Source organism: Cervus canadensis, chromosome 5 (assembly GCF_019320065.1).
Source record: "Cervus canadensis isolate Bull #8, Minnesota chromosome 5, ASM1932006v1, whole genome shotgun sequence".
Taxonomy (NCBI): domain Eukaryota; kingdom Metazoa; phylum Chordata; class Mammalia; order Artiodactyla; family Cervidae; genus Cervus; species Cervus canadensis.
In genome coordinates, this window is record NC_057390.1 from 70015425 (window position 1) to 70028367 (window position 12943).

Below are 12943 nucleotides of genomic sequence, written 5' to 3' on the forward strand. Positions count from 1 at the left end.
ATGGAAATACCAGATCACCTAACCTGCCTCTTAAGAAACCTTCATGCGGGTCAGGAAGAAACAGAACTGGACATGGAACAACAGACTGGTTCCAGATAGGAAAAGGAGTACGTCATAGCTGTGTATTATCACCCTGCTTATTTAACTTCTTTGCAGAGTACATCATGAGAAACGATGGCTGGAAGAAGCACAAGCTGGAATCAAGATTGCTGGGAGAAATATCAATAACTTCAGATATGCAGATGACACCACCCTTATGGCAGAAAGGGAAGAAGAACTAAGGAGCCTCTTGATGAAAGTGAAGGAGGAGAGTGAAGAAGTTGGCTTAAAGCTCAACATTCAGAAAACGAAGATCATGGCATCTGGTCCCATCACTTCATGGCAAATAGATGGGGAAACAGTGGAAATAGTGTCCGACTTTATTTTTCTGGGCTGTAAAATCACTGCAGATGGTGATTGCAGCCATGAAATTGAAAGACGCTTACTCCGCGGAAGGAAGTTATGACCAACCTAGACAGCATATTAAAAAGCAAAGACATTTCTTTGCCAACAAAGGTCCGTCTAGTCAAGGCTATGGTTTTTCCAGTAGTCATGTATGGATGTGAGAGTTGGACTATAAAGAAAGCTAAGCACAGAAGAATTGATGCTTTTGAACTGTGGTGTTGGAGAAGACTCTTGAGAGTCCCTTGGACTGCAAGGAGATCCAACCGGTCCATCCTAAAGGAGATCAGTCCTGGGTGTTCATTGGAAGGACTGATGTTGAAGCTGAAACTCCAATACTTTGGCCACCTCATGCGAAGAGCTGACTAATTTGAAAAGACCCTGATACTGGGAAAGATTGAGGGCAGGAGGAGAAGGGGACGACAGAGGATGAGATGGTTGGATGGCATCACCAACTCAGTGGACATGGGTTTGGGTGGACTCTGGGAGTTGGTGATGGACAGGGAGGCCTGGCATGCTGCGGTTCATGTGGTCACAAAGAGTCAGACACGACTGAGTGACTAAAATGAACTGAACAGACACACCTGAAGCACCTTAGCACGCCACACACACAGGCAAACTCAGCCATAGCAAATGGTGAGGTTAAACTAATATTAAATGCCTCCTTTCTTTCTGTTCTATTTAAGTTAGCTTAGTGTTTAATTCTTCTTTGCTCCCTATGTATCTTATTTTTCCCAGTTACTTTGAAAGTGTCTTGAGGGATAAGGACCATGTATCATACTTCCTTGTTGTGTTTCAAAATACATAGCAAAATGCTTGGCACTTGGACCACTCAATGAGAACTTAGTATGTATTTGTTAATTACTTGATTTTACTTTCCACTAGGACTGTGTTTCTTTTAGCCTCTTGTTAGATTTTCCCCTCCTAATGGTTATTTAATGCTTTTCCCTCAACTGCAAACTAGCAGCTCTCATGAAAGGAATGTGCCAGAGATTTTCCTTTGATAATTATCTGTTTTCTGATGCCTTAATATTTACCCTGTGGTGCTGATGATCTAAATTTTATCTTTCTTTGATTAACATATTTTAAATGTTTCTTTTTTTTAGCTAGTGGTTTGTGATAAAATCCCCAGATTGAACCTAAAGAGTAATGTAAAAATGTACATTGTATGTATCTGTTACATACATTTTTCTAATATACCTTTTTATTATTAATATATGGAATATTATTTTTCAAAATACCATGTTTGAAAAGGCCTCAGGAGATTTTTTTTCTCCACATATTTAACTCACTGATTTGTTTGTAAGAAAGCTGAATAATTTGAAAAGAAAGCTTAGGTTATAGTTGTCAAGTTGTTTTGAGCTCCAGGTTATTTTTCTTTTTCTCCTCAACTATGGGTGAGAAGAGGAGAATTACTAACTAGGGATAGGAAGCTCTCTCTAAGGAGATAAAGAAATAGTAGTACTACTGGAAACCTCTTTTTCAGCTGCTTGGGACAGGCATTATGTAAAAATATAATCTTACAGTATCAAAGGATCTTGTGTTAGAAAAGATAATGTGAGTTCTTTTTATTCTACTCTTGGAACTTACTAAATGGAATGTTTTAAATGAACATACTACATAAGAATACGTTACATCATTAGTATATGAATACACGTGTGTGATACAGTTTCTTTCATACTCTTCACCGATATACAGCTGTATTCATACACTCAAGTATGTGTATTTGTTATGTAAGTACATACATGAATGTAAGAGATAAAGATGTGCTGCTACAAATTCTTCTTGGAATAAGGTGAGGTGTAAATAGGTAAAATAAAAAGTTATATATTATCCAGTTATGTATGCTCAAAAAAAGTAGGTAGGTGGATGTATGTGAATGGTTATGTGATCTTGAGTATTCAATGATTGGGAAAGAGGAGCCTTCTCAGCAAAGTAACCACACAGTGTGAAAGAGGTTGAGAGTACATGTTAACTAAAAATCATAGTAACTTTATGATACTCTTTAACGATGCTTTTGGACTAGTATACAAATGACATACAGCTGTTTATAAAAAGTTGGTTTTTCTTTATAGTTTGACTTTATTTGGTTTTATTCTCATAGATGTTTTCTCCCAGATGTCAGATTCCAATGGCTTAATGATATTTAGCAAGTTTGACCAGTTTCTGAAGGAAGTTCTGAAGCTCCCAACAGCTGTCTTTGAAGGGCCATCTTTTGGTTACACAGAGCACTCGGTCCGCACCTGTTTTCCACAGCAGGTAAGGACAGTTTAATAGAACCTAGGACTTGAAGAGCTCTCATCTGCCCCTCTACCTTTAGTCAAATTTTGCCAGATTGCTTCACTCTAGGGATATAGGTCTTGAATATGGGAGGAAAAAGAGCTTTAAATCAGAGGAGGGGGTATAAAAAAGAGGGAGGGTAAAAAATTCACCTGAGAACTCTTTTTGGGAGAGGGGAGGGAAGTCTTTTCTTAAAAAAAATGATAGGATTTGAAATATTTCAAATTACTGAAAGTTTCCAGGAAAATATTTGAGATGAAGTATTTATATTATTGCTACTAGACATATATTATTCTCCCTAGGGAGTTATTAACTGTGAAATACAGGAATTTTGATATAAAACTCTATACAATTCAGATCATTGTTTCCTGAGCACCAAAGACAAGCAATGCTATACAACTCTCAACTGTCAGTTCACAGTCTCTCAAGAGTATACTGCCATTTTCATATAAAAGAAAGATAGATTTGATTTCTTCTTCATTCGTGAGTGTCCTTGTGTGGTCTTGCTCCAGAGGTTAGTGTGAGTATATTCCTGAGATCTTAACTGTGCCTCAAAGAACTCAGAGCAGAGTGGATGTTGGCTGTAGCAGCCATTTTTCTTTTTCTTTTTCCAGGTAGAGATGAGATAACAGAGCTTCATGCTACATTTAGAAAGTTCTGGAAAGCAGAGAATTTTTAAAAATCTATGTTAAAGCTTCCCAGATGGTGCTAGTGGTAAAGAACCCGCCTGCCAATGCAGAAGACGTATGAGACACTGGTTCAGTCCCTGGTTATGGTTCGATCCCTGGGTTGGGAAGATCTCCTGGAGAAGGGCACGGCAACTGACTTCAGTATTCTTGCCTGGAGAATTTCGTGGACAGAGAAGCCTGGTGGGCTATAGTCCATAGGGTTGCGCAGAGTTGGACACAGCTGCAGTGACTTAGCACACATGTTAAAATTAGTGGGTAAAAGATTAACGGAAATAGGATACTGACATAGTTTGAAAGTGTCTCACCATAGAATATTTATTATAAGGGAAACATAGTAACTTTGCAGTAGAGAAACCTGTCAGATACCCCTTTAACCAAGTGATCAAATCCATGTCTCCAGCAGAGGGAGAGGCTGGCAATCCTATTTCCTAGCAGGATGCCCTAAGAAGTAGCCAGTATTATTGCTGTGGTTCTCTTGAGAGAAAAGCACAACCTGAGTCTCATTGAGGAAACATTCAATGATGCCAAATGCAGTATTTCTACAACATAACTGGCCCACACACTTTAAAAGGTCAATGTCATGAAAGACAAAAAAAGATTGAGGAGCTGTTCCAGATTATAGGAGTCTAAACAGACATGAAAACTGAAATACAACCATGATCCAGATTTTTGTTGTTGTTGTTGTTATAAAGGACACCACTGGGACAATAGAGAAAATCTGAATTGAAGCTTGTAGACTAGATAATAGTATTCTGTCAATAACATTGATTTCCTGATTTTGATACTTGTATTTAATCAAGAGAATGTCCTGATTTTGCAGAAATAAAAAGTTATTTAAAGTTAAAAGTATATCTCTTCTGCAGTGTTAACATTTGAGGAATCTGGGTTAATGGCAAATGGGAATTTTTAAATAATCTTATAGGCTTTCCATAAATCTGAAATTATTTAGAAGTAAAAGGTTAAAATGGCTTCCCTGATAGCTCAGCTGGGAAGGAATCTGCCTGCAATGCAGGAGACCCCAGTTTGATTCCTGGGTCGGGAATATCTGCTGGAGAAGGAATAGGCTACCCACTCCAGTATTCTTGGGCTTCCCTTGTGGCTCAGCTGGTAAAGAATCCACCTGCAATGCGGGAGACCTGGGTCAATCCCTGGGTTAGGAAGATCCCCTGGAGAAGGGAAAGGCCACCCACTTCAGTATTCTGGCCTAGAGAATTCCATGGATTGTATAGTCCATGGGATCACAAAGAGTTGGACACAACTGAGCAACTTTCACTTTCACTTTCAAAAGGTTAAAATATGGGATATTTAGCCAGGCCATAGAATAACATATATCCATACATATATCCACCAAAAATTATATTACAGAACTTCCTGGAAATTCTCACTTTGTTTTCCTGGACATTGAATAAAGTTTGGCAAGAGTTGACTGGCACATGAATAGGTGTGTGTTTATTTCATAGGTATCCTAACTAAGCGAAATTTTTAGTCTGTGTTAGCAAGCCCCTCGTTACCATTATAATCTAGTGTGCACTGTTACCATTTTCATTGATTTGAAGACCCTTTCCACGCCTGACATCTCTCAAAATCTCTCGTATAGCCCATGGCATCTGACCATTGCTTTTGGCAGGTGGTGGTTATGATGGGTTGTCATTTCCTGGGCACATGTAATAACTTGATCATAGTTATTGCTGTCGTAGGCTCTTCAGCTGAGTTATGTCCCCTTTTGGTACTGCATGTGTTATCATTTCAGATGTCCTCAGAGAGAGTATACTCTGACTCAGTATTAAAAAGTTGTTGTAAACACAGAAAGTTGTGGACATAACAGAAATAAATTTCACAATAGTGAGATAAATATTCATCATTGGAGAAACTACATATTTTCTTACGAAGCAACATCAGGTGCTTTATAGAAACTTTTCTTTCTTTTTTTTTTTTTAAAGGAAGATATCCACAAATAGATGAAGCTGTGTTTTTATCATTGAGATATGACCAAAATCATTTCTTGTCAGTTGAAGCAGTGCCACTGAACCTTGCAAAATTGCCAAATCCTTCTGAATAGATGAAAGGAATTTCAGTTCATCAGGAGGCTTGTGGGACCAATTCACATGTCATGAAGGATTATAGTTAATTAAGTCATTGAGTTAGTTTAATTGGCTGAGTGTTTTTCTTTCTTAGTGGCAGGAAAAAAAAATAATGGTGCATCTTACAAATGATGGTGTCTTAGATTGGATGAAATACAGCATATAACATGGATTTTGATATGAACAGGTCTATGGTAATCAGGCCTATATCGCTGGCTTTCATTAGATTGAACAAAATTGCAGAGAGTTGAAACTGAGATTTTGCCCTAGTTGGGCCTGTGGAAGAGAATGTCTTGCTGAATTATTCCTTAGGTAGAAATGATGATGGCTCTAAGATTGTTTTCTTTTTTTAAGATTACTGTTTAATGGAGTATAGTTGACTTATGTTTTCATTTTTTTTTTTAAAGAGATTTTTGTCAGTTAACAATGCTTACTGTGAACATTGCTGTAGAAAAAGGCCCTGCCCTCTGCTATTACTCATGAGCTGAGAACAGGGTCTGATGATTCCCTGGCCAGTAGGCAGGGCTGGAGGTTGCTGGGTGTACAGTGTTGGGGTCTCTTGGCTCAGCTACTTCTCTGGGGTTCACTGGCAACACAGTCTACATGTACTCCCTACTCTGGAGTCTGTGGTTCACTAGTCTTCAGGGTAAGCAGGAAAATTCTTTGCCAAGAAAGATCTGTGAACTGTGGACTCCTAGTCACTTTGCTTCCTGCCCTAATGACAGCCTAAAAGAAGAGGACGATGCCTGCTCAGATGCTGCTTTTGATTCATTATTCCTTTTAAGCATAAGCAAATTTGAGTTTAAGTCATCATTTTAAAAAAACATCCCTGTTGATGTCCCTATTTTGCTTTAAAAAAAAAAAAACAAAAAACCTTGCAAATTCCTCATTGTCTACTGGATTGTTAGCCACACATTGTGGTGCTTATCAATTCAATTGCAGCCTGTCTTTTCTTCTTCACTCCTGATCTCTCCTACCCTTTTGCCTCAGGATGCCATGGGTTCTTTTTAGATATTGCCCCAGTGCCCTTTACATTCCCACCAGCAATGGGTAAGGCCATCTTTTTCTTTGCAGCCTTGCCAACAGCACATATTCTTTCATTTAGGATTTTTTTGCCAGTCTGAGAGATGAGAAATGTTATCTCAGCATAGTTTTGATTTGCATTTCACTTGTTTTGCGTAAGCAGAAGTGATGTTCTTCTCTTCTTTATGTTCTTAGCCCTCACTGAAATGCAGTAGCCCCTGACCTTTTCTTTCTCCTCCAACAAAGGCCTCATATTTCATATCACAGCTAAATATCTCCTGGTCTTAGATGCTCTGAATCTTTCAATGTAGGATTAATTGCTTCCTGTTCTACAGTCCCTGGCCAGTTATATGTAGCTCACTAATATCCTGAAGGGATGTACCTTGGTCTTCTTCAAATTTACATCCTCGTGACTAACAGTCTAGAAAATCATCAGTGCTTACAGGTTATTTGTTGGATTAATTGAGTAGTGGTTTTAAATCAAGTATGACATGAGAAAGTATCTGGGTTTGAATTCTAATCATAAACTTAAAGCTCGTGGATATACTTGCAATCTTACTGTTTTCATTGATACTTTTATTCCATCATTTTCTTAAATGAGACGATCTTTACAATGAGGAAAATACAGAATTTCAGATTTTTTAAACACTTTTTCCATTTTTTAAAAGCTGTAATGAAAGTAGCTCTGACAAAAAGCACAGCAACTTTATATTGTTGTGTCATTGCAAAGTATCCTAATTTTCAAAGTCCAAAATAAATCTGTGATATGGACAAATTCAGAGCCTTTTAATAATTGAAGACCAATCCATAACACTGGTCCCATAACCAGTTAATGTGTGTTTGCCCTTGTCAGACAAAATATTTGTATAACTCTACACAAAAGTTTGTATAAAAACATTTTAATCTGAAAGATTTTTAAAATGATATTTTTAAGACTTTTAGCTAAATGTTGTACACAATTTAACTGATGATCAAGTAAGTCATAGGACAACGTATAAAAATTTATTTACCTATTGCCCATAAGAAAATAGGAGTTTTTAATAAAAATGAGATTGGAAATTGCAATTATGATGATCTAATGCTAAATTATTTTACTTGTTTTCTCATATTATTTTAGTCATACTGGGTTTCTCACGTTTAAGAGGTAATTTGTCCCCTCTTTTAATGCAGGAAAGTTGTAGCTCAAAGTGGAGGGAGGGAAGTGAGAATGGATGGCATCTAGACTAGTAATTGTCAGTATTGAGAATTAGAATAACAAAGGGCAGGGAGGGAGGTAACAAACTGAAACACTGGATTAAAAGAAAAATATGAAAGTGCATTCAAAGATAAAAACAGCCTCAGTGTTTTACTGAGAAAGGCATAAATAAATCATGGTGTTTTTGCTCAGTGGATAAGGCAGCTGTTAAAGTGATTAGAAAAGAAGACATAGCAAAACAATAAAGTATTTAATAAAACAAGTTAAAAAACAGATCATACATTTTTATCTCCCCTATGTACGTAACTCTATAGAAACATATGCATTTGGAGGAAATACAGAAAAATGAGAATTGTAATAGGAATGTGCATTATATGCAGTTTTATTACAGCTTTTATTATAAATATTGTGCTGTAAAAAATAAAGAGAAATGCAAAACATGAATTCAAGAGCAAAACCAAAATAAAACAAAAAGGTAGAGAAAGAGGCAGTCTGTTTTTCACATAGTTTTTTTCTGAGTCATGAAATTTTAGAGCTAGGAATTCTGTCCCATGAGTTCTCAAACTTCCTGGTATCAGGACCATTTTACACCCCAAAAAACATTTGAGAACCCCAGAGAGCTTTTGTCTATATGGGTTGTATCTATCACTGTTTCCATGTTAGAAATTAAAATTGATAAATTAAAAATATTAAATCATTTAAAAAGAACAATGACAAGCCTATTATATATTAACACAAATAATATATTTTATGAAAAATATATTGCAAAGCAAAAAAATTTAATGAGAAGAATGCCATTGTTTTATATTTTTGGCAAATTTCTTTAATACTTGGCTCAATTGAAGGCAGCTGGATTCTCATATCTGTTTATCCATTCAATCTGTTGTGATATGTTGTTTTGGAGTAAGTATGGAAAAAATAATCTGGTCTCACACAGCTGTGTAGTTGGAAAAGGGAGGAATATTTTAAAAGCTTTTGCAGATAATCATGGATATGCCATGTTGCCTCTGGAACACTCCACCATACACTCTTGAGAGAATGAACTGGAAAAGGCAGATAATATCTTAGTGTTATTATGGAAGTAGTTTTGGCCTCATGAACTCCCTGGAAATGATTTAGGAACCTCCCATGGGGATCTCCAACCATACTTGGAGAACCACTGCTCTAGCCCTTGAGAAATAAGAAAACTGAAACCAGATTATTAGGTGATTTTCCCCCAAATCACGTAGTTAATGGAAGACAGAGTCCTGGGACTTGGTTCTTTTGGCTTCACTCCTCATGCTTTCGGTGGACCTCCAATTATAGTATGATTTAGGACAACTTAGGACAAGAACCAACTCATTGGAAAAGACCCTGATTCTGGGAAGGATTGAGGGTGGAAGGAGAAGGGGACGACAGAGGATGAGATGGTTGGATGGCATCACCAAAGCGATGGACATGAGTTTGAGTAGAGTTGGTGATGGACAGGGAAGCCTGGTGTGCTGCCGTTCACAAAGAGTTGGACATGACTGAGTGACTGAATTGAATTGAACTGAGGACAACTTTTGGAAACTGATCCTGAGTGTATTTATAAGGGAGTTCTGAGATATCAGATATGTCCGTTCCTCTATCTGTGGACTTTTAGGTTGCTTTCATGTCCTGGCTATGTAGTGCTGCGATGAGCAAGCATTGAGGTGCATGTAGCCTTTCAGACCATGTTTTCCTCTGGATATATACCCAGGAGTGGGATTGCAGGGTCATATGGTAGCTCTGTTTTTAGTTTTTTAAGGAACTTTTTCATCTTGAAGATTTTTTAAAAACCTGTAAAACTCCATGATAGGTGAGTCAAGACTTTTTAGGGAAAGTAACATTAGGATTATAAGTGGGCTTGTAAAAATGTAATTTTTAACAAATATAAGAAGATACAGATATATTAATTTAAACATTATCATGAATGATATGTTTAATATTTGTTAACTACCTCTGACTAGTTTAAAAAAACTCCCTAGCATCTTCTTTCTCAATTTTAAGTGGATGCTTTTAATTTTATTTTGGTTTATTGCAGTTATTTACATATCCACTATAAGAGATATTTTCCATGTCTGAACCTCCATTCAAATGTTGGATGACTTACTGGTTTTATTTTTATGTTGTTCACCCGTTCCTCCCAATTTCCATTGAAATCTCAGAAACAGTAGTAACTTGGATTCCTGAGATAGAAAACACTTTGGAAAACTTTAGCCTATTTGAGTAGACATTTCTCAAACCACACAATCAGTGCACAGCTGTGTATAGAGGGCCTTTGGATGGTAACTTTCTACTGTTATCACCCTCAGCCCTCTTGCATATATGTGAGACCCTTTCCCTCTCTCCATTCACTGCTGGCCTGTCCTCTGTCTTAGATCTGAGACTTTGCTTCAGATTTCTTCAGAAATAGTCTTTTGAAGGATACCTGAGTTGTTTTGATTTGGGTAGGACTTTTTACAAGTCATTTAAATGTGTTATTCCTTTATTGTCTCATCTGTAAAATGAAGATAGTAATGCCTCTTTATCTTTTTTCATTTCATATCTTTATTGAAGTACAGTTGACTTACAATATTAGTTCCAGGTGTGTGTGTATTAGTCCTTCAGTCGTATCTGACTCTTGTGACATCATGGACTGTAGCCTGCCAGGCTCCTCTGTCCATGGAATTCTTTAGGCAAGAATACTGGAGTGGGTTGCCATTCCCTTCTCCAAGTTTCAGGTGTACAACACAGTATTTCCATCCTAGCCTATTTGTTTTATACAGTTGTTTTAAGACTCAAATAAAATAAGTGGAAATGCATTTGAATATAGCAATAGTATTTAGGATAGTGTGTTGCAATGTCTGTAGTATTGCAAAATATTATTTATTTTGCTATAAAATTTCCCATGTAATTTATTACACCTTGGTTGTGAGAATCCTAAGTTAGCTTAATGTTAGAGTTCAGAGGTAACTTGAAAAATAAGTTTTTTTTTTCTCTCTTCACAGAAAAAGATAATGCTAAATATGTTTTTAGACACAATGATGGCCGATCCTCCTCCCCAGTGCCTTGTCTGGCTACCTCTCATGCATAGGCTTGCCCACGTGGAGAATGGTAAGCAGAACTTTTAATCATTCAGTCCCCTGTGCTACAGGAAGTATGTGAACTGATATTATTTGTAATGTTCTTAGCTATTGTCGCTGAAAATTGTAATTGACATTTGTTGGCCCTCCATCATTTGAATTGGTAGTTTCAGCTTCAAAGAAGAATATTTCTCCAAAAAAAAAAGAGGAAAGGGGACATATTACTTAGGATACCAACGTAGTAATATCAAGTCAGAAAACTTTGTGTTTCAAACTCTAGGCTTTTCCCCCCAGATTCCAGATGATTGTTTTCTGCTTGAACCCACCCAACTTAGCCATGACTTCCTTTTTTTCCCCTGTAGTTTATAAAAAGCTTAGCTCCAAAAAATTGAATGTATTAAATATCCACTCTTAAAATTATAATTATTTTGGAATCGTTTAAAGGAAAGTAGCTAAGATAGAATTTGGTACTTGGTTTCACCAGTACCCAGTTTTTTTCTTTACTACTGAATTACTCTCAGTATTCTCTCCAGGTGCATGCATGCTAAGTCGCTTTAGTAGTGTCCAATTCTTGTGACCCCATGAACTATGTAGCCTGCCAGGCTCCACTGCCCATGGAATTCTCCAGGCAAGAGTACTGGAGTGGGTTGCCATGCCCTCCTCCAGAAGATCTTCCCGGCCCAGGGATCAAACCTGTGTCTCTTGCATCTCCTGCTTTGGGAGGTGGGTTCTTTACCACTAGTGCTACCTGGGAATCTTTGTTTGACTTGGAATTGAAATGGTATTTACCTCTGGGTAAGTTCTTAGGTTTTTCTAGTATTGTTATCAGCTTATCTCCTTGTTTAGGTTGTTTCAGTTCATTAAAGGAAAGGCCCTAGTTTTCTCTGGACCTTCCCTTCTCTCATGGCTCTTGCCTTTCTCTCCTTATTCCACAGAAGAGAAAGAGTGAAAGGTGGCAGGCACTAAAAATTAGAGTCTTCTTCTCCATTTTGTAAGAATGAGAGAACATAACCATACTCTCTTATATTTTCTGCCTCCTGTTCATATCTTTTATTTTTTTTAAACTTCTCAGCCTTTTGCCCAATTATGACTTTTTTTTAAAATTAATTAATTAATTTATTTTTTCAGTGGGTTTTGTCATACATTGACATGAATCAGCAATAGATTTACACGTATTCCCCATCCCGATCCCCCCTCCCACCTCCCTCTCCACCCGATTCCTCTGGGTCTCACAAGTCCTTAGATACACGATTATTTTCCTAAAGTTCTGGAATTTCTTGAGTAGACTAAAACAGCTAAATTTTAAACAGGATTTTTGGAAAGAGATTTGTGCTATTAAATTATAACAATATTGCTTCCTTGGGGGAGCAATACTTTTATAGCCCTAAATGTTTTAGTAGCTTCATATCCAGCTCATTTTCATAAAATCACTTTATGTCTACTCTACCAAGTAGTGAAGTGAAGTCGCTCAGTCGTGTCCGACTCTTTGCGACCCCATGGACTGTAGCCCGCCAGGCTCCTCCTTCCATGGGATTTTCCAGGCAAGAATACTGGAGTGGGTTGCCATTCCCTAGAGGGAATCTCATTTGTCAAGATGTGTTATCATTATCCATATGAACGTTTTGCTGTGACTTTCTACGTAGTATTTATTGATTACATTCTTATATGATTAACACTTTGATTACTCTTTAGACATATCTTGGTAACAAAAATTTAAATTTCTTAGAGGAAGTTTATACATTCGATTTCTCATTCCAGATTTTACTCTTTCTGTTATTCTTTAGTGATCTTGTTGCATTATTTTTTTCACCAAGTGCTCAGGTTTTGTCCTTGTTTGTTTTGAGTTTTGATTCTGTAGTGAACCTACATTTTTGGAAGCAGGACTAGAAGTCCTTATGATTGAGATAAGATTGCCTTTAGCCATAGGGCCATAAAGAGCTGTTCAAATGATGACTTGACTATTACACCCCTGTTTCCTTTGACTTCGACTTCTTGTATTCAGAATTGAATTGGCAAAGGGAACAATGTTGCTTTCAACATTTAAAAGTATAAATAACAATCTGTAATACACAGTTGTGCATTTATTGCCCACTTTCCACTCAATGAACTGGACATTCAGGCCCCAGTAACCCTTATAAATCCTAACTGCCAGCTGGCAGTTTTCCACGA

General features: G+C 37.2%; 1 protein-coding gene across 14 annotated transcripts in view; it reads left to right on the forward strand.

Moving 5' to 3' along the window:
• The window catches only part of DTNB (dystrobrevin beta), a 233742-nt gene that overhangs the window by 72860 nt on the left and 147939 nt on the right, over positions 1 to 12943 (forward strand). For all 14 annotated transcript variants that reach the window (XR_006269517.1, XR_006269516.1, XR_006269518.1 and 11 more), the window contains exons 6-7: positions 2546 to 2700; positions 10700 to 10805. Coding sequence is in view for 11 of the 14 variants with exons in the window: in XM_043469166.1 (XP_043325101.1) it covers positions 2546 to 2700; positions 10700 to 10805 (261 nt within the window). In the remaining 3 variants the exon portion in view is untranslated. The remainder of the gene's footprint in view (positions 1 to 2545; positions 2701 to 10699; positions 10806 to 12943) is intronic.